Genomic DNA, 22007 nt, shown 5'->3' with positions numbered 1-22007 from the left:
ATTGCAAATGTCAAAATGACATGACATGATCAACATGGCAACATGACATGACAAATCATGGCAACCTTGCTTCCCTGATGTTGGCAGGAAGTTATGGTCTCTTTCCCACATTAGGTTTTTTATCAAAAATATTTACCCCCTAAGTTTAATAGCGTGAAAACATATAGCCCAAAGCATAACGTAAGTGTTTATTAAAAAAAGGATTATTCATAAACATGCTGAATTGCTGACATCTTAGGCAACAAAGTGTGTGTTTACGCTTTATTATAATATAACAGTATAGATTTTTTATGTTATAAGGACGTAGCAAATATCGTGCTTATTTTTCAGATACTGGTAATAATAACGTCCAACATATGTGTATGACGAAAACAACTCGATTTCCATACTCTGTGACGCAAGTTAATGAAGCCAGTTTGCTATTGTACACTGGATCGCAATCTAATGGTTCATTGTACTCAATACTGTGGGCTAATACGTTGATAATGGCTTCCATGAGAGTCGTAACTTTATGATTACCCGACAATCTTCAGTGATTCTAAAAGATTTTACAAAGGAACTGTTATTACTAGCTGTTGCTCGTGACTTAGTCTATGTGAAATTAAAAATTAACAAAATAATAGCCGTAATCACTGATAACGTAGCTTTTTAATGTTGAACGAATTTTTGAAATCGGTCCAATAGATTTATTCCCTTTTCTGTACCACTCTTTTCTTAAGAAGAAAGGATGGGTAAGGAAAATGGATTCGACGGCGGAGGAGATCCATAGGAAGAGGAAATATTCTATTTTTGTGTCCTCTCCACCTTCGTAGATTAATGATCGGCTCCGCATCTGCAATTGAGAATGGCTATGTGTTGCAGTCACTTCGCCTTTTTTTTTTGTAATAAAGTGACAAACGAGCAAGCGGCTACCTGAAGCCGCCAAAATGGCGAAGCGACCGCTGCCCATAGACATCTGCAATTGCAGATGCGTTGCCTACCCTTATCCGACGGAGGAGGAGACGCACATAAAGGGGATATTTCCCCTTCCTATGCATCTCCTACACTGTCAAATCCACTTCCCCTTCCCATCCTCCCTTTATAAGAAAAGGGTGGTAAAGAGTAAAGTAAATTTCGGTGGATTTAAAAAATAACTTTAGGATCGAAGTAAATAAACTTACCTTTGCCGTTTTTATTACCTTTTCCGTTTTTTAATATCAATAACGTAATATAATCAAGAATACGTATACACTATCAAATTCCCTCAATTCACGGTCAACCGTTCTAAATTAAAAAAAAAGTATAAACTACCGTTTGTATTCCAATAAAGCAAACAAGACAGCCGCTCGATTACGATGTCGAAACCCGACCCTGTACCGAATACACGCTACTCTGCCTGTAATGAGTTTTGCTTGATGTAAGCAACTAGCTTTCGCACGCGTCTCTGTCCGCGTGAAATTAAAAAAAAACAAAAGTGAGTACCCTATGTGTTCTTCCAGACTATCCTCTACATCTATACCAAATGTCATCTAAATCCGTTCAGTCGTTTAGGATACAAAATCTAACAAACATCCATCTATTTATCTAAACTTTCGCATTTATAATATTAGTATGAAGTATGATGTTATGCTCTTTATTCTTTCCTCTTTATTTAAGTGTAGAATGACGACCTGCCTCGACTTAGGGTCCAATAAGCAAACTAGCCCGAACAGTTTTTATAAATCAACCCATGTTCGAAATAGATAATTCTTAGCAGCGCATTAAACCTATATCTACATCTAAACTACTATTATAAAGAGAAAAGATTTGTATTTTTGTACGTATTGTAATAACTCAAAAACTCCTAAGCTGATTTCTAAAATTCTTTTACCATTAAAAAGCTACGTTATCGCTGAATAACATAAGCTTTTTACTCTTTTTTCACGTGGACGAAGTCGCGACCAAGAGCTAGTATTTAAATATAATAAGAATAATTTATAAAGCAATCGTTTCGTCTAGCGTTGAGGTCAGTGTAACCGCTAGCCGGTAGAGTTTCGTGTCCGAATCTGACACCTGCGGGGACCGGTTCACACAAACACAGCCTCACACAACTATCATGTTACTTAGTACGACAGTAACACACAACATCAATTACTTACCCGCGACTTTGTCCGCGAGAGAGATCTAAATTACTGAAACAAACATTTCGCTTCACAGCGTCGCTTATAATCTTAAGTCATCAAAGTTGTTTCAGTATTTGGTCGTATGTGTGCGTACGTGAGGGTATTTATGCAAAATCTTAACGTTATCCGTTGAACTATTTATTAGATAAAACGTACTAAGAACAATAACAAAAATATATCATATCACTAGCTTTCGCCCGAGACTATGTCCGCTTGGAATTAAAAAAAGTAAGTAGTCGATGTGTTCTTCTAAACTATCTTCTACATCTGTACTAAATTTCATCGTGGACCTTTCAGCTGTTTAGGCTACAAACTCTAACAGACATCTAAACTTTCGCATTTATTATATTAGTAAGATTAAATTAAAAACATCAATGAAATAGTTGTAGATTGAATGATACAAAAAAACATTTTCTTACCTTGATATCCGAGTTATTTAAAATCCTTACATGACAGTTTACACAAAATATCCATAAGTAGCACAACACGTTCACAGAATAAAAAAGACAGTAACACGAGATGCAAAAGGCCTCGTAACAATTCTGCAATTCGTTGCGGTTTAACACGGAACTAGTTGAAATATCCGAACGCGAGTTTGTAAACTTTTTAAAAAATGGCCGACAACAGACGAACGACTCGCGCCAACGAAGCGCAAAGAGTCACTGAAGGAAACGAGTATTGTTGATAGACAGTTAGTTTTCAAGATTGCATATATGCAGATAAATTGCATAAAAGTGTAATTTTACATGTAAGCCAATAACCCTGTGAAATTTAAACTAGCTATTACCCGCGACTTCGTCCGCGTGGAAAAAAACATACGAACTATATAAATATCAAAAAGCTACGTATCCCTCGGGAACCCGACATTTCTCGGGGATTAACCTTATCCCTCGTGTACTCCAGACTTGGTTTTATATGTGTGCCAAATTTCAATAAAACATATTGAACCGTTGCAGAATAATCGAGTAAACATTAAAAAAATTAATTAATTAATCCCACGGGAACCGTAATTATTCCCGGGATAAAAAGTAGCGTATGAGCTCTTCCAGACTATGCTCTAAACCTGTGCCAAATTTCATGGAGATCCGTTCAGCTGTTTAGGCTACAAACGTTAACAATCATCCATCCATCCAAAACTTTCACATTTATAATATTGATGATTGATGATGACGTTTTGAAAAAACCTTAGTGTGGAAAAGAGACCATAAACTACAAGCTACCAACATTAAGGAAGTAAGGTTATGGTAACGGTAATTTTGACAATTTGCAAATAACAATTTGACAAATGACATAAAGTTTTTATAATTTCATGCGGATGAAACCACATGGGGACAGCTAGTTTATTATACAGCACTAAAGATGACATAGAGTAAGAGCGGGCGAACTCTTTTGACTTAACTATCGCACAACTGTTGCGATTGTCGATTGTTTAGCCAATTCAACTGTTTAGTTGCACAACTAAAAATCGAGTAGCGCACCTCCATATAAGCTTACAAGCGAGCCATAACTGCGATAGTTTCGTCAAAGGTTAAAAGATTAGTCGACTAATTGTGGTAATATTCTCAATGAATGATCACGCACTGTCCACGAGATTCAAAGGTAAACGGGTCTGAACACACTAATGTTGTACAGGAATGTGACAGGTGTATAGCAATTACCTTAGCCTAAGGTTACGCGTTCACTCCACCGTAACGTACTTGACACTCGGCCAGTGATTTACAGCATTTGCTTACAACGAACACTAGATTCAAAGATTTGTATAAATCTAGACTTTAGATATATCTATACTTATAATAAAATTAGAGTGTCTGTTTGTTAATATAAAAAGAAAAATTCGAGATTTCGGTAAGATGATGTATTCCCGTTGCTTATAACGAAAATCGCATTAAAAAAATTTTTTGTCTGTCTGTTCGCAAGTCGCGTTTGTTCCGGGTAATCTCCGAAACGGTAGGGCCGATTTCGATTGGACTTTCACTGAAGGGTAGCTGACATAGTCGGGCATATTATAGGATACTTTTATTATTTTAATATTGCGTGGATGAAGTCGCGGGCAACAGCTAGGCCATAGATTAAAAACATAAAAAGCTTTTCAAAACAATCTATTATATAAGCGACTTAGGGCATTGTTTTGGTATGTTATTTTATTATGGTTTTAACAGTGTTTAATACGTTAATGCTTACTTCATTTATTTTACTTATTTCATCATATTTAAGTAGGTCAAACAAACAGCATAACAGAAACAATATTTACGTATAAATCTGCTGAATTATTCAAATAATGCATTTCGTAGTAAATTAAGTATTGTAATCTAGATTTGATTTAGCATTATTTAGTACTAACTGTCGCCTGTAATTCCGTTTGAAATTAAAAAACAAAAGTAACTAGTTTTTTGACTATTCTCCACATCTATGCCAAATTTTAAAGATCCCTTCAACAATTTCTATTACAAACTCTAACAAACATCCATCCAAACTTTCGCATATAATATTAGTAAGATTAAATCGTTAAATTGTGGTTTTGTTTTAGATATAATTTGACAGATTTAACAATTTAAAGATGTATTTATTCATCGACACATTAACTCATAACATATTACAGTAAAAATATGTACATACTAGCTTTCGTCCACAATACCCAAGTGATTTAAAAAACAGAAGGAAGTATCCTATGTGTTCTTCCAGACCTCTACGTCTATGCCAAATTTCATCGAGATCCGTTGAATCTTTTAGGCTACAAACTCTAACAAACATCCATCTAAACTTTCGCATTTATAATATTAGTAAGAAGTAAGATAAGTATTTACCATATTAACTGACAAAATCCTCCATAACTTGTAGAGACATCGAAGAAATGTCGAACGTCATACGAACGGATAAACAACTTTTACGGACACTTTCACATGACGTATTAGTCGAAATTAATATTCAATCCTTGACACTGATCCGGAAATAATTTTCACTATTACATTCTACAAACAGAATAACAATCCAGTCTTCAAAACAGATCATATTTTTATACTTATTGCTATCTTTAGATCGGTTAAATAACTAATTCTTAACTAGCCTTCGCCCTCAATTCTGCCAGCGGAATTAAAAAACAAAGTAAGTATGTGTTCTTCCCAGCTAATTGCATCGAGATCCGTACATCCTTTTAGGTGGAAACATTAACAAACATCTTCCTAAGCTTTCGTATTTATATAAGAAATATTAAATAATTAAAAAGGATAAGCAAAAATGGTTTTTAGATCAAATACAGATTTTTCTGTTCATCGTCTACCGATTTTTAAGGCCATAAACATTTTTGTGTGTTGTTAAATTAGTATATGCTTGGTCAACAGACCATGAATAGAATTAGGGTCAGTTCAATCTTATCGAATTTATTTATTGCTCGTTCAATAACTCACCCTAACAGCGGTAGAGCCCGCTTTAACATCTTCGCACGAATGGGTCGGCTCGCCCGGTGCCACGACCACACAGAAGACAGGCGTGAAGTGGAAGCAATTCCGCGTTTCGTCTGATGAGTGTGGTGCTGGAGGCCTAGGCCGGAGGTACTCGTTTGTGATGTAACTGAATCTCAATTTACTAGTTCTTGTTTTTAATTTTTGCACAAAGATGTGATATTTTTTCTTAGTCAAGTATCTTTGTTAAGTATTTGTACAATCTTTGCATCATGTATTGACAGACGAACTTTCATTTATTGCCCATAGTAAATCTATGAACAATCATCGCATCGTAACTTTATGTAATGATATATTTGCGACAACAATAAAAGAAATTGTTTAGTCACGTATTTCCAAAAAGAGAAAACCATGTTTTGTAAGCTGATATAACAAAACGTGATAGTATTCGGCCTTTGGTGTGTGGTACAAGTGACAAGATGAACGAGGAATTTATCTATAATATTATAATAAAACGTAAACACACACTTCTATGTTGCCTAAGATATCAGCAATCACAGCATATTTTTGAGTAATTATTTTTTTAATAATAAGCCCTACATTTATACGCTTATTGGCTATATATTTTCACGGCATTAAACTTAGGGGGTAAATATTTTGGATAAAAACCCTTACGTCGGAAAGAGACCATAAGTTACTGCCAACATCAAGGAAGCAAAATTGCCATACTTTGTCATCATGTCATGTCATTTTGACATTTGCAATTGAATTTGACAAATGTAATCAATGAATCAATTTTCATCATTTCATGCGAATGAAGTCGCACGTGAATTATACTTTGATCAACAATCTTCATAATTATTTTTTTGTAAGGATACAAATGTAATATATGCATATACTATTACATTTCTACGCTATGCGTGAAATAAAATTCACTTACCTCTGTAAACATTGACAAACAATATTAGAAAGCGAAACAAGAATATACATAGTAGTTTTGGTTATCAAGAAAATCGCTTCAGCCAATGCTTTATGCCACATACACAATTACATAAACGTTCACCTCTTGCAACCTTTGGGCCGACCGGAGCTTCTGCTTTATAGTTTAACCACCTTTATGTCAAAGACATAAAGTTTAATTTCCCGTAACAAAAGGGCGGGTCAATTTTATAGTTTTGAATTGTGATGATCCATCAGTAAGACAGCTTCACTTTCGAAGAAAACAATGATTACTTGACATAACACTTTTAATAGACAGGGGAGGGAACGTACATAAAGTTCCCTTTCCTGTACATCCACAGTCCTTCTAAAATTTTCTTAGAAAGGGCAATGGACTAAAGTTTGGCCTCTGGGAGATAAAAGAAAGGCATGTTATTATTTACATCCATAAAGGACCTTTCTCTGACGCACTGAATCTAATTTTAAACCATTAGAAGCTTATTAAAGTTATTTTAAGACAATCGGACGTATCAAAAAGGAGATATGACGCAAGCCGTGATGCATCGCAGTTTGAATGGGGGCCTTATCTTTCTGCATTCAAAATGGCCGCTCAATGACCGCGAAATGGAGGGAAATTGCAGTGCACGAATTTGGGTTTCAATTCGTATTTTGTAGATTAAATAATTCTGTGTTTTTTAATTTGAGTTTATAAAATCAAAGTGACTGGAGTACAAATAATTATTTTTGTAACCTAAAATACAAAAATAATTATTTGAAAATAAAAAATTGATGAATTTAAAAATTAGCTGTATTTCTTAGAAATCCGTTTTGATAAAAATCTCCTTTTTTTTAAAGCGATGGTCAATAGTGATTTTGTTTAAATTCTTCAAAACAAATAAACAAAGCCCATGGCTGAACCATTAACGTACTTGTGACGATTTTTTTTTAATAACAAAATGTCATGCCAAAAGTAATATACACGGACTGGTACCACTTTAAAATACCTTGACTTTTTACCTTATTAACTATTATTACATTTAAAATGTAGTATTAATAATTTTATTCAACACTCAATGTTTTAAATGTCAAATGCAATTAATTAATTGCATCCTTAAATAATTTACCCTTTGACACCTACCTAGGGTTGCCACTTTAAAATTAGTCACATCAAAATATTAAAATGATTATTTTATCTTAGTTGGAAATGTTATGTTTTGGATTTAGCTGCGATTTTGCTTATAATTAAACGTATTAGTAAAAGATAAGAGTGCTTTGACATATTTGTGTATCAACAATATTTAGCAAAGTAAAAAAAAAGGATACCTATAAGGTACAAGAAAATTTGTGTTTCTAACAATTTCATGAACAAATATTTATTTGTTCAAATACTGGTAGTTAGTAACCCTGCATTACACGAACACAAATAGGTCAACCAAATGTCGACGCGAACAGTGACCAATTGCGACTACTAGCGCCATCTTTTAGCGCCGCTTTTAATTATGAAACCTTATATGGTACTCTAAGAATATTTTACGGTTAGGATCTATTTCAATTGCGATAAGGTTTAAAATTGTGCAAAACTACAAAGCTTTATGATTAATCTGCAGAGGAAATTTGTATTGTAACATAGGCTATGTTTTGTTCTTATTTTTTAACTTTACGCGGACGAAGTCGCGAGCAACAGCTAGTAATATAAATATTTTACGCACATTAGCATAATCAAAATAGGAATAATATCACTTTTACTACATTTTTATGTGCATACGTCTGTAACATATTTTTATTGATCAAATTTATATCTAGCTAAATACTCTTCACAAACATTTTGACCATTTTTAAATAGAACCTACAATTTTGCAACTGCATTAATGAGACAACACTTACATCTAAGATATGGCGATGCGTTTTCGATAATTTATTGCACAATATCGCGTTGGAGGTGGCCCACACCGCATGTTTCATATGCAATTAGAATTGCCAAATTACAACCTACAGGTTCAATGGTTCATTATTCGCACGTACAAATGTATTTTCTATAATTGATATAACTATTACATCCTTTTCTTCGTAAGTGTAAGGCTTTTTATTAAGGAAGGAATTATTCAAAATTATACTGTGATTGCACGAAGTAGTGTATGTTTACGCTTTATTACATTTGTATAGATATATAGTTATAAAATTACAGTTTTTTTTGTTGTAGTAAAGTAAAACGCAGTAAAATTACTTTCTTTGAACTTGCACAGATAATATCTGCTCGTTGAATTTATACGTTTTTCTCTTCCTATCACAAGATGGCGTTACGCAACGGGTCCGACGCGCTCTGGTTGGGTTCGAACTGGAACATGACCGCACAGACTATAACTACTGCGCACTTGAGGTATTTCACGGTATTTACACTGCCAGAAATATGCAATTATTTAAACAATGTAAGTCATTGATATGAAATAATTCAGATTCAGATTTCTCTCACTGAATTTTGAATCTGTAATCAAAAAACAAAGTCTTTTAATTATCTTAAAATGTTTATTTAAAAATATCTCTTTATTATTTTAAAAAGTAACCTATGAGTTAGACAGTAATCTGTTTCTTTTCTTTGGTCGTTGGAATTACCTGCTACATCCATCCAAACTTTGTAAGATACTTGTCTTGTTATTCGGCTTATAATAAGGATTTTTGAGTATGTTTATAAAGAATATTTTGTTTTTTATTCCATGATTGGTTTTATGTTTTATTGTTTAAGGAAAACCAATCAAGAATGTGAATACGTCTGTAATGGGCAGAAGCAACCGCTCACTTGACAAGGCCATATTTCTAATATTAGTCGAAATACACGATTTAGTTGATGACATATTAACGATCTTAACGTGTTTTTTATATTAAAAGTTTAGCTTTGAGATATCTAAATATTTTTATGTTAAGATTTTTAGGTATCCTAAAATCACTAATAGTAATAAATGTTAATTATGTTGTTTGTAATATGAACTAGGTAGACAATTTATGTACTGTTTATGAAACTAAATGACCTAGAAGTCAAGAACTAAGTACTGATAAGAGTTAATTAGTATGCACAAACAAGATGTATTTATTTATGCGTTTGCTAACAAGTATTAATCAAATTTTATATTCTCACGTGTGTTACGCCTATTGGGGTGTACAGAGATAGCTATCAATGTCCGCCTTTCACCTAACAAATTAAAACGCAAAGTAAAATGTAAGATTACCCACTTCACCGCTAGATGACGCTGAAATAATTTTAACCAACTTCTGATCCGATGTTATGTTACTATATAGATTGTAACAGCCTGGAAGATAGCATTCTTAGTTTTCAATGCTCTTATATTCATTACGAATTAATAGGCCCGTTTCACAATAAACCTTCATTCTAATGGACTTCATATATGTCAAATCAATAAACATGACCTTGTAAGTAATTGACAACTATAATTTATGAAATTAAAAAGGAATATGATAGGCCTCCGGCACTTTAAACGCTTGCGAAATGCAGACGCAAAATATAATGTACGTCTCGCCATTCCTGCAAGTGTTTAAAAGTCTGGACAATAGATGGCGCTTGTAGTCTGGTAATTCATAGTCCGGACCTGACTTATTATTTCTCATTTTCATAAATATTTTACGAGATATTTAATGTTGCAATAAAGCTGGTTAATTGAGATCAATTGCTAAATAAAATGTAGTCGACCTTGTTTTTAAAGAGTATTTCTATCGATTACGAATATTGAAAATTTCGAATTAACGTTACAATTTTCTGTAGTTATCCATATTAAATATTTTACACTTGTCAGTACTATATTATACCATAACTAGCTGTTCCCGTGCGGCTCCACCCGCATGAAATTATAAAAACTTTATTTCTTGTTTACATTTGTCAAATTCTCAATTGCAAATTTAAAAATACCAATTACCTTACTACGGCAATCTTGCTTCCTTAATGTTGGCAGTAACTTATGGTCTCTTTCCCACATTAGGGTTTTTATCCAAAACATTTACCCTCTAAGTTTAATGGCGTTAAAACATATAGCCTAAAGCGTGACGCAAGTTTAGGTCTTTTTACTAAAAAAAGACTCATTCGAAGATATGCTGTAATTGCTGACATCTTAGGCAACAAAAAAGTGTGTATTTACGCTTTATTACATTAGTATAGATACCAGCTTAATAAGTAAACAGTACAGAGTCTCGAGTTCCAGAAGTGATAGTTAATAAAATTATTTACATTTTATCATAATCCCCTATCTATAAACAAAAGACACTCGAAGTATCCATCTATGATTTGATTCAATCATTCCAATAAATTTTAGAGTACATCATAAGTCACCAGGTAACCTCGTGGTTGTCTGTCAAAGGTTATGTGACCATCTGGAAGTTGTACATTACTTTAGATATAAATAAACAAATAGTAACTTGCTCTTTGACGAACCCAGCCATTATCAGGAATTGCGAACCAATGGCACATGACCTGATATTCTGGGCACGCAAAATACTTACTAAATTACCTATGTTCTAGAAAAAAATAAACAAAAGACAAAATTATTTGATGGCATGATTATGATCTTAAAACATATTTAGTAAAGGTTTGCTATCCCTGGCTTATAGTAGTCTCAAGGAATTCAGAACAGAAATTAAATAATTATGCTGGTATTATATTTATTTAACACGAATCAACATAAAATGTATAACAAAAATACAATGCAAGTATGTAATGCAATAACTATTGTTTTAAAATATTCTTTTTGCATTTTTGTATTACATTTTTCTATTTTGTTCTATTACAATTTATTTATTTGTGTTTTAAAGTATTAAGATGTACTAGTTGCACTATACTCGTAAAAGCGAAAGTAACTCACCTCGGTGCCGCGGTCCCGCACCACCATGACTTTTTTGAAGAAAATCTGTGGCATTATGTCACCTTTTGCCACCACTGTTTGAAAATCAATCCGATACGCTACAGCGAAATTAGCGAATCACAGTTTTTACATGTTTCGTAACGCTTTTTGTATTTTTTTATCTGGTTTTTTCAATGTCAAGGTCACTGCATTCGTTATGGCGCCAAATGTCGTGTTGTTTTTTGACACTGACTTTTTTATGGTTTTTTAACCTGTGATTTGTAACATAAAAACTATTTATTTATTGATTTGGTTTTTAAATTGGTGTCTTTTTGAAACGTTGTGTTTTAAATCGATTTTATGAATTATTTTAACACAGTATTCGCGAACCTTTGCCGCAAAGCACTTGGTAGACAACTAAACTACGAAACAAGTATTATAAGTATGAAACGTTGTCTTGCTTCGTGAGTGTCGCAACATTAGAGAAATAAAGAAATTGTACTTTATTACTTTGCGAAAGAGTATAAAATCATTTGGCATTAATCGAACTTATAGTCAATCACCATTTTGACGTAAATACTGCCTTTGCAACACGTTCGATAGATTTTATCAACTATAGTACTATAGATATAAATGTAAAGGCTGTTATTATGAAATTCTTTCTGTCTTTATCTTTATAAGTTTAATTTTGATAACCTTTCTAGTCAAGCTCAAATATTTTCTAGACATTTTGTTTTTTACTACCTAAAAACTGTGTGGAATTAAGCTATAATTAGATTTAAAACTTCATTTTACCTTATTATAATATTTATAACGACAATAATATAACCAAAATAAGTACTTACCAATGGCCAGGGCCAGTTTAAGCATTACCGGCGCCCTTGGCGACATTTCTACGGCGCCCCTAAACTGCTAGAACTCATAAGCAGAAATGAAGGAAAAGGGAACCAGGCGCCAGTTTTTTTTTTTTTGTGACTGAATGGCCACTGTTTGCCTTGAGGAGGCATTTACAGATTCACCGGGCTTGAGGTGGCCGAGCGCAGATGGCGCTTAGCCTAAACCTCGTTTAAGGCGCCCGTTTATGGCGCCTGTGTCTTTTATATCTGGCGCCCTGGCCGGTCGTCTTACCTCGCCCTACCTTAACGCCGCGATTGCCTATGGTCATGTCGCTTTATTCAAATATTGCTATTTTTTTTATTATTTGTCTATTTCTGTTTATAGTCTGTGGTGATTTTTAAGAAGTCGATTTAAATTGTTTATTTTAATAACGTAACTATGACTCGGATATTCCGATCTATGTTATTTCGTCTTCTTTTATTTTAGAATAAATATTTATATTATTCTTTTGTTTACGTACAATAGAAATAGAACAACAGTAATTATCTAACGGTGAAATAATAAACAAAATAATTTCCTAACATGCTCGCCTTTAGGAAACGTGCATACCTTTCAATCGAAAGTCTGTATTTGTAAACAATTGTTTTGCACATTATTACGCTAAAACTTGTATAAGATTAGCATATTATTATTTTTTTAAAACACACAATAAAATTGGAGTATCTGTTTGTAATATTAAAAGAATAAGCCAGATTTCGGGAAGACGTTGCTGATAACGAAAATTAATTTACAAAATGTTTGTCTCTCTGTCTTTCGGCAAGCCGCGTTTGTTCTGGGTAATCTAGAAAACGGATGGGACATTAAAGGGTTAGCTGACATGGATAGGCATGCTATAGGGTACTTATTTTTTATATTCCGCACTGTCAAAATGGCGTAACGGATGGTCCAGCGCTAACGAAGTTTGCGGGCGATAGCTCGTTTTAGATTGAAGATTGATGAATAAATTGAGTATTATGGCCGCCATGTTTGGATTTTGACGTTTCTATGTTTACAATATTGAAGCGTTCATTTGAAATGTGATAAATATAATGTAATTTCATATACTTCACTCTTACATAATCAACTTTTTTATTTTAATTTCCATTCAATTTTTAAATTTGAAATTTCATTAAAACTCATCATCATCATCATCATCTCCTTATCCTACTCCCGTAGGGTCGGCGCAACAGGTTTTTGTCCTTCACATAACTCTATCATACGTCATCTCAGTCATCACTCTCTTTTTGATCATGTCACCTTTTACACAATCTATCCATCTCTTTCTAGGTCTACCTCTACCGATGTACCCTAAATTTCATTAAAACTAATAATGTTTTTATCGGTGCCTTTTATTGAAAAGTCCAAAATTTAATTAAAAAACTTTCACTGAAAATAACTAAACTGTGCCATTAATGTAATTAACAATAACATTTCTCGTATGCAAAACAGTTTTTAAAAGGAAACGTTTTGTTACGCACTGGCGCGTATGCGCACGCCGAATTCGGAGCGAACAAAATGGCGGGAGAAAGTGTCTAGGCGGTTAGAATAATAAATATAGTTAATAAAAAATCATTCGTATATGTAAATAACCTTAAAAGCGGTTAGTGTGTTTTGTATGTGAAACTAATATGTATGTAACGTGTTGTTCATGTGACACAATTCTGTAACATGTTACATGTGAGTAAATAACTTGGAATTCAATGGAACATTACAAACCTACATTTTAGACAAAGGAGGTGACCCAGCGAACTTACTCGTAAAGTTTTAAAGGAGGATAAAAGGTTTATAAGGTAGGTTGCATTTAGAAAAGTGAGGTTATGTATCATAAAATTTCATACTACATTACTCCTTGTCGTTCTGACAATTACGATAGATTTATATTAAACGAGCTGTTGCCCGCGACTTCGTCCGCGTGGTATTAGAAAACATACGAACTATATAAATAACAAAAAGCTACGTATCCCTCGGGAACCGGAGATTTCTCGGAGATGAACCTTATCCCATGTGTACTCCAGACTTTGTTTTACATCTGTGCCAAATTTCAATAAGATATGTTGAACCGTTGCAGAATGATCGAGTAAACATTAAAAAACTAAATCAATGAATCCCACGGGAACGGTAACTTATCCCGGGATAAAAAGTAGCCTATGTGTTCTTCCAGACTATGCTCTAAACCTGTGCCAAATTTCTTGGAGATCCGTTCAGCCGTTTAGGCTACAAACGCTAACAAACATCCATCCATCCATCCATCTATCCATCCATCCATCTAAACTATCGCATTTCCATCCATGTAAACTATCGCATTTATAATATTAGTAAAGTAAGATAATATTAGTAAGATAGATTATTTAATACTAGCTTTCGCCCGCGACTTCGTCCTCGTGGAATTAAAAAAAAGAAAAACAAGTAGCCTATGTGTTATTACAGACTATCCTCTGCATCTATGCCAAATTTCATCCAGATCCGTTCAGCAGTTTAGTCTACAAACTCTAACAAACATCCATCCATCCATCCATCTAAACTTTCGCATTTATAATATTAGTATGATTAGTATGATAGTCGATAATCTGTCTGATCCGCATTCTCACTAATGTAATTATTATAATCTCTTGAATTTGCTTTAGAAATTCTACGAACTATGTCTTTCTGTCGAACTCAGATCGTTAAACTCAAATTCAGTTATAATACGAAAAATCTACACTAACTGCCTCCCTTAGTTGCTGTTATTAATTACAGATTTCTGTCCTCTATCGCTGTCGTTAATTAGATAGCCACAGTATGTGTTTATTAATTTCTCTTATGTACACTTAGAACTTGTTTATTGACGTGTTTTTGCTTATGCCAGTATTATCTAACATTGGTTGAAGAAAAACATTCTACAAGCCAGTTTATATTTTAAAATACAAGCATTTCTGGTTTGTGATATAAGGAGCAAATGGTCAAAGTTTTCAATAAAGATAATTATATCTTGAATTACGAGTAAAGTAAAGTTTACTAGCGACCCGACCCGGCTTCGTACGGGTCCAATTACTCCGAAAATTTAGTTAACATTAGAAACCTCTAAAATTATCAATGTTTCTCTACGATACTAGTTTTACATATAAACCTTTATCTTGAATTGCCATTCTTATAGTGGTATCTATTAACTGCGTCAGAATCCGTTGCTTAGTTTATAAATCACCGCATACAGAGACAGACAACGGGAAGCGATTTTGTTTTATACTATGTATGATAGTGTTACAGAATCGGTACTACACTGGTAGCGGCGCAACACTACATAATTGGCATACGTCCCATCCCTATGACATCTGTCAATGTCAGACGTACTGAGGAACAAGCGCGCCATTCTAGTTCAGTTATTTAAATATTTTAAAGCAGTGATGATAAAAATTAAACCATAACAGTAGTTATTTTTGAGGTATCGCTATATATTGGAAAGTAAAAAACATTTTTTATATGGTTTTTGGTCGCATTTTCTTAAAAAAATTCACCGAATTTTAAATCGCAACTGGAACTCGAATTTCAAATTATTTTGTCGTTGGTTATCAGCTTTTATTTATAAAACTAATGAGTTTTTTCACGAACCATTACATCGTAAGTATGCTTTCGTGTTTAATAAGCATGTTTCTCGATTGTTTATTACGGAAAAGTAATAAATAGTAAACCGGTGGCATGGGCGTTGCTACTTGTCGCACAACGATCATGTAATCTTACTTCATACTAATATAAATGCGAAAGTTTAGATGGATGTTTGTTAGAGTTTGTAGCCTAAACTGCCGAACGGATCTCGATGAAATTTGGCATAGATGTAGAGGATAGTATGGAAGAAAACATAGGCTACTTTTCTTTTCTTTTTTAATTACAAGCGGACTAATCACGTTCGAAAGCTAGTATATTATAATTTGTAGATATCGTGTTGTTTTTCAAGTCCACGAGATAATAAGATCCCCTTTCTACTAAGCTGATAGTCACTGAAGACGACAAATCCTCATTCTCTGTCAATTCTATAAGAAAGAATACTTATTAGGTATTTAATCTAAATAAGTATATGACAAAGAGCGTCGGTGGCTCAGGCACTTGACTTGTAATCTACAGGTCTTGGGTTCGAATCGCGCTGTACCAATGTGATTTTCGATTTTCCGAATTTTCATATGTACATAATTTACCCGACGTTCTTACGGTGAAGGAAAACATCGTGATGCAACCTGCACATATCGGCAAAGAAATTCAAAGATATGTGTGAAGTCAACAAACCCGCACTGGGCCAGCGTGGTTGACTATGGCCTAGTCACCGTAATTTAGGTTAGGCTCCGAGCCCCTCGGTGGGGACGTGTATTGAGCTGGTGATGAAGTATATGACAAAGTATCGTATATTATGTTATAAATTAATGCAAGTTTGTGATTTGTAGAGGTTTTATCTTAACGACTGGATCGTGACTGCGACATTGACGAAGATGTAATACAATACCTTTGTTATAAACATAATATGCATATAATTATTGATTACATATAAATGTAACGTAAGATATTAATACAATCAAGTCATAATGATTTTCAAGATGAAAAAAAAGATATATTTTTATGTCACGTACAGTGAAGTCAATTTATTTAAATTGTACATAATTGCAAAATTAACAATGTAATTTTCATATCTTCTGTTATTAGTATTTATCTACTGAGATTTTTTCAATATATTAGAACCCTTATTCTTGATATCTCTGTGTGTCTCTTTAACTTAGGAAAAAAAAATAGTAATAAAACAATTGTAATAAATAACTTAACTTTATCAATGTTATTGTTATTGATACGAAAAATACTTACTTTCTTACTAAAATTATAAATGCGAAAGTTTAGATTTCTCCCAAAGGCACATATATAAAATATAGTCTGGAAGCTTTTAAAGGTAGTAATATAACTTACGTTTAAATCGTATCCATTGGTAACCCAGGATCTTTTCCGCAGGTTGTTATATTTCTTCCTCCATTTCAATAAAAGTCCATCGTTACTTTTACGCTTCTTCGAATGTCTATTTACTACGTAACGTTCCATTTCTCTTAATAAAACTAAACACAACACAAACGAATTCGCACAACACTACCGTTCTTAAACCCGAGTACGTACTAACTAAAAACCACACATTAACGCCGGTATTAGAATAATTGTTATATAAAAATAACGAGAACGGAATTAATTACACGTATCCAAACATAAACAAAACCATAGACTATACTTAGAAAGTTCCACAATTGTCTTTGATATCAAGATTGAAAAAAAAATCGTTTACGCGCGCTTTTCTGACAGGAGCGTAGAGTCGTCCTGTTGTTAAACGATTTGCTTCAATAATATCGTTCACTGTCTACTCGTATTGTAAGGCTGCCAAATTGTGCGTGTATTGTGGGACAGTCCCACTTTCGCACTTGTAGTTTTTCTTGTATACTGTTATTGTATGATTATCTCTGACAAATCTCATAAAGGTAACACGTAGTTATTAAATTAAAATAGTCATGAATAATATGTTTCCCTTTTGTATACCGATGTATGAAAGCGTTAAAGAATGTTATTTATAAAATTATTAAGATTTCATACAAAAGCAGTGGATCGTCTTAGTTTTACTTAGTTTTTTTCGTCTTAGTATTGAGAAAAATGTGTAATAACGATTTAAATATTTTGACTAGTGGATTGCATTAGTTGAAATTATGAATTTAAAATTCAGTGAAAAAGATTACACTTTCTTTAGTCTAGTTAGCTGTAAAAGAAAACCATAACCATAAGGTAAGCCAAGCGTTACATTTAAATTCATACTGTATAAATTTCTAGCTGTTCCCGTGTGACTTCATAATTATTCAAATTATTAATCGCAAATGTCAAAATGACATGACGATGACAAATCATGGCAACCTTGCTTCCTTGACGTTGGCAGCAACTTATGGTATCTTTCCCACATTAGGATTTTTATCCAAAATATTTACCCCCTAAGTTTAATGGCATGAAAATATATAGCCTAAAGTGTGACGTAAGTGTAGGGCTTTTTATTAGAAAGTTATTCAAAAATATGCTGTTATTGCTGACATCTTAGGCAACAAAGAAGTATGTGTTTACGCTTTATTATAATAGTATATATATATAGATTTGCCCATTAAAAACGTGTAGAAAATCGCCACCATGTTCAATTAATGTTAATTTTATCATAACCTCGGAAGATTAAAGATAACCATTAGATCTAAAATTATTATACTCTACCTAATTAACAACGCCCCCTGTGGTGAGAATTTCATGCGCTAACTTCTTATATAATCTTACATAAGTACTAAGTAACACATATTTTAACCTAAAACGTAACCGTATTTGACAAAATTATCAGTTCTTAGATATACATAAGTTCGCCAGGTTGAATTATGAACAAAAAATGTAGTTCTTTGGTTACGCTTGAATATTTAGAGTTTAAAGTAACAGAAGGCTACTTTATTGAAATAATTTCCCAAAACATTGCTTTATAACAAACTACGCCTGCGTGAAATTAAAAAAAATAATAAAAAAATATAGCCTATGTTACTGATAACGTAGCTTTCTAATAGTGAAAGAATTTTTGAAATTGTGCCAGTAGTTTTTGAGTTATTTCAATACATACAAAAATACAAATCTTTCCTCTTTATATTAATATAGAAATGGAATAGGCTTTATTTCGTTTTTATACATTTTGTCGGTTTCACCTGTCCCAGCATGTTTAGATTAAATCATATATTTTTATACATAGCTATTTGTAAAGCACAGATTCTAAAATCTTAAGTCAAACTACATTTTCGACCCATGCGACGAATTTTTTCAGGTAAGTAAACCCAGATCAAAACAGGACACATCCTGAAAAATCAGTAACAAAAGGTTACTCTAGTTATTGTGCCTTATTTGCGTTACGGTAAGTTGGAACCAATACATCGGCGTGATTTGAATTCCGCTCAAACTCGGCGGCCATTCGAGTTGCAACAATGGACACTTCGTATGCCACACACCGAACTGTCCTCTGTGTCATACGTTTATACCCTAAATACTTGATCAAGGACGTCTGTGGGAATTGGTATACACTGACACACTTAAAAGTAAACATGCTCGACTTAGCTAAAGTTATTCGTAACTTAACTATATTTAAGGATTTATTAATTCATTGCAGTTTGGTTTAAATGGTTTATTGGGCAATATTACAGATTTAATAATAATATAAGAATGCGCGTTTTAAGATTATTTTATCGCCGTTATTTTTCGGTTCTGACGTATGCGGAGTTGCCAGCGTCTCCCGCGCGAACAAGTGTTAAGATAGGGCGTGGTTAAGCGATCGCCCAGGGCGCTGGATAGAATACAGCGAATTAAAGTGTCACGTGACTTGAATAAAAAAAAAAAGGAGGCGGTAATAGTTAAGAATGGTAATAAAGAGGCGCCGTAGGACATAGTAGTTAACACCGGTAATATATTTATGGTTACTTTAAAAGACCCTTAGTGGAGATTACTCAATGTGTGTTTGTCATTTCCTAAAGCCAAAATAATCTACATTTTGTATGAAACATTCAATTCTAAGTTTTCTCCAAAGTGTGACGGTAAGTCTTTCTAGTGTTTTTAAGTTTTTCGCATTCTATCTACGTTGCTACAGGCTTATTTTAGAACTTTCACCAATCTAAATCTCTTTCTACACCATCTATACTAACATTATGAAGATATTTTTGTATCTATTGAAGTAACTCAAAAATTACTGGTCGATTTCAAAAAACCTTTCACCATTAAAAAGCTACGTTATCAATGAATAACAAAGGCTATATTTTTTACTAATATTTATTTTGCGCGGCCAAAGACACGAGCAACAGCTAGTAAATAATACAATGACATGAGATTGAACTTTTACCAAACGTTTTCCGTCACAGTTATCACGATAAAGCCATTGACGTCGGAGTGGTTCTCGAAAACGTTCAATAAAGCTCATAATATAGATTTATCAGCTACGGTGATAACAAGACAATAGTTAAATAAAAAATATGTGCGTTATAATAAACTTTAACATTTGAAAAAATACGTTAATTTCAGTTTAAACTGCGTCATTTATTGATCACATATAAAGCTTTTTCTAATCCTTATTTCGCTAAAGAACACTAAAGAACATTTTATGTTATAGGACTCTGATAGTAAGTCGTCATTTTAAACCTCACAACTTAGTGTATTCTTTTGTCTGTCACATCGTTAGTTTGCTTTCCAAAATATCAAGGCCGTCGTTAATATTCAATACGGTTGTCGAACAGACATTGTGTTTGCCATAAAAGTTATCATACACAGATAGTAGATATGTTTAACTATAATAAAAGCAATAGTAAGTGAGGGCGAATACCTTTGACTAAACTATCGCACAACAGTTGTACGATTGTCGATTGTTTCACCCATTCAATTGTTTAGTTGTACAACTAAAATCAAATATTATGCGAATCTCCATACAAGCTTATAGGAATCAAATTGCGACTAAACAGTTGTGTGAGAGTTTAGTCAAAGGTGAGCGCATGCTTTAAATGTACGACATAGTAATGTTTAGTAATTAGCGTGGTTTACTAGTTTATGTAAATTGTGTGAAAAAATCCTACTAATAAAGTAACGACGAAAGATTTGATTGTTTGATTTTTTCATTGAATAGCCTCAGAAACTACTGAACTTATTGAAAAAAATTATATTATGTAGAATGTAGTAACAAAGGCACATCAACGGAAAGGGTATGGATATGACAGAAAAGATACATTACTGTTCTTTACCACCAAATAATTTGGGTTTTAAATTTTTAGGTTATGTACCTTTTTCCAAACATGCGTCAAAGCTCTGTAGTGTTCAAAATGATACGATTTTACAAGCTACGAATACAATACAACAATATATTTCGAATTTAATTTGGATACCGATATATCAATCACTAACGCGGTGACACACGCACCAAACAATGGAACTTCTAAAGACGGACACAGGACGAATAAATAAACCAACAAATGCAAAATAATATTTTTACTTCATTTAACTTTGTCTTTTGCAGCTAAAATACATTCTCTATCTTGTGCTTTAGATTTTTACCAACAAAATCATGTGACTTTGTAAACTGTAATGCATCTTTATTGTACTTTATGTCATAAATACCTTTTAAACATTCCTGAACGTGTAATTATCTTACGGCATGAAATTATCACATACCGCTGCATTACGTATATTGATTTTATCAATTGCAAAAATGCTTAAAATGTAAAAATATTGCACTCATGAATAGATAACGTAATTTCTTCCCATCTAACCAGTTTTAGCAAGTTCTAAGTAGAACAATTGCACTCGATAGTAAAGATAGCATCGTTCCGTAACTGAAAGTGTATTTTCTAGCGTTATATTCTATCTATCTTTATTCTTTTCTATGAGATAATTACTTAATTGATGCTTGACCATTAATGGTATAACTCTGCAATGAATTATTTAAATCAATTTCTCTTTCAAGCCTGATTCTGCTCGATTTACTTCAATATTCAGAATTGCTTATAAAAATTTCACAGGCGACCACCAAATAACTAACTTGTAATTTAATATACGAATACATACAAGAATTGTTTTTGTTATTCTTAACATCCTAAAATTAAAAATTAGTGTAAAAAATTAGAAAATCAATTGTAATATACTTTTTTACTTCTTTTAAATTGATTGCAGTACTAAAATGACAGACCAGCTGTCATTTTTGACCGACTTCCCAAAAGAAGGAGGTACTCAATTCGTCTGTATGTTTTTTTTTTTTTTTTTTTTTTTTTTTTTTTTTTTTT

At 33.0% G+C, this 22007-nt stretch overlaps 1 protein-coding gene across 2 annotated transcripts in view; it reads right to left on the bottom strand.

The window, feature by feature from the left end:
• The window catches only part of LOC106103994 (uncharacterized protein DDB_G0284459), a 64912-nt gene extending 47413 nt beyond the window's left edge, over positions 1-17499 (bottom strand). Inside the window, exon 1 of one of the 2 annotated variants that reach the window (XM_013283920.1) lies at positions 17116-17499. In XM_013283920.1, the coding sequence (XP_013139374.1) occupies positions 17116-17244 (129 nt within the window). In that variant the 5' untranslated portion in view covers positions 17245-17499. Of the gene's footprint in view, positions 1-11340; positions 11707-17115 lie in introns of those variants that run through there. The other variant, XM_013283921.1, reaches the window with a different exon arrangement.
• Between the last annotated feature and the right edge of the window lie 4508 nt (positions 17500-22007).

This window comes from Papilio polytes, unplaced genomic scaffold (assembly GCF_000836215.1).
Source record: "Papilio polytes unplaced genomic scaffold, Ppol_1.0 DF823692.1, whole genome shotgun sequence".
NCBI lineage: Eukaryota > Metazoa > Arthropoda > Insecta > Lepidoptera > Papilionidae > Papilio > Papilio polytes.
Note: the sequence above shows the minus strand (reverse complement) of the source record. Positions and strands in the feature narration are given on the sequence as shown.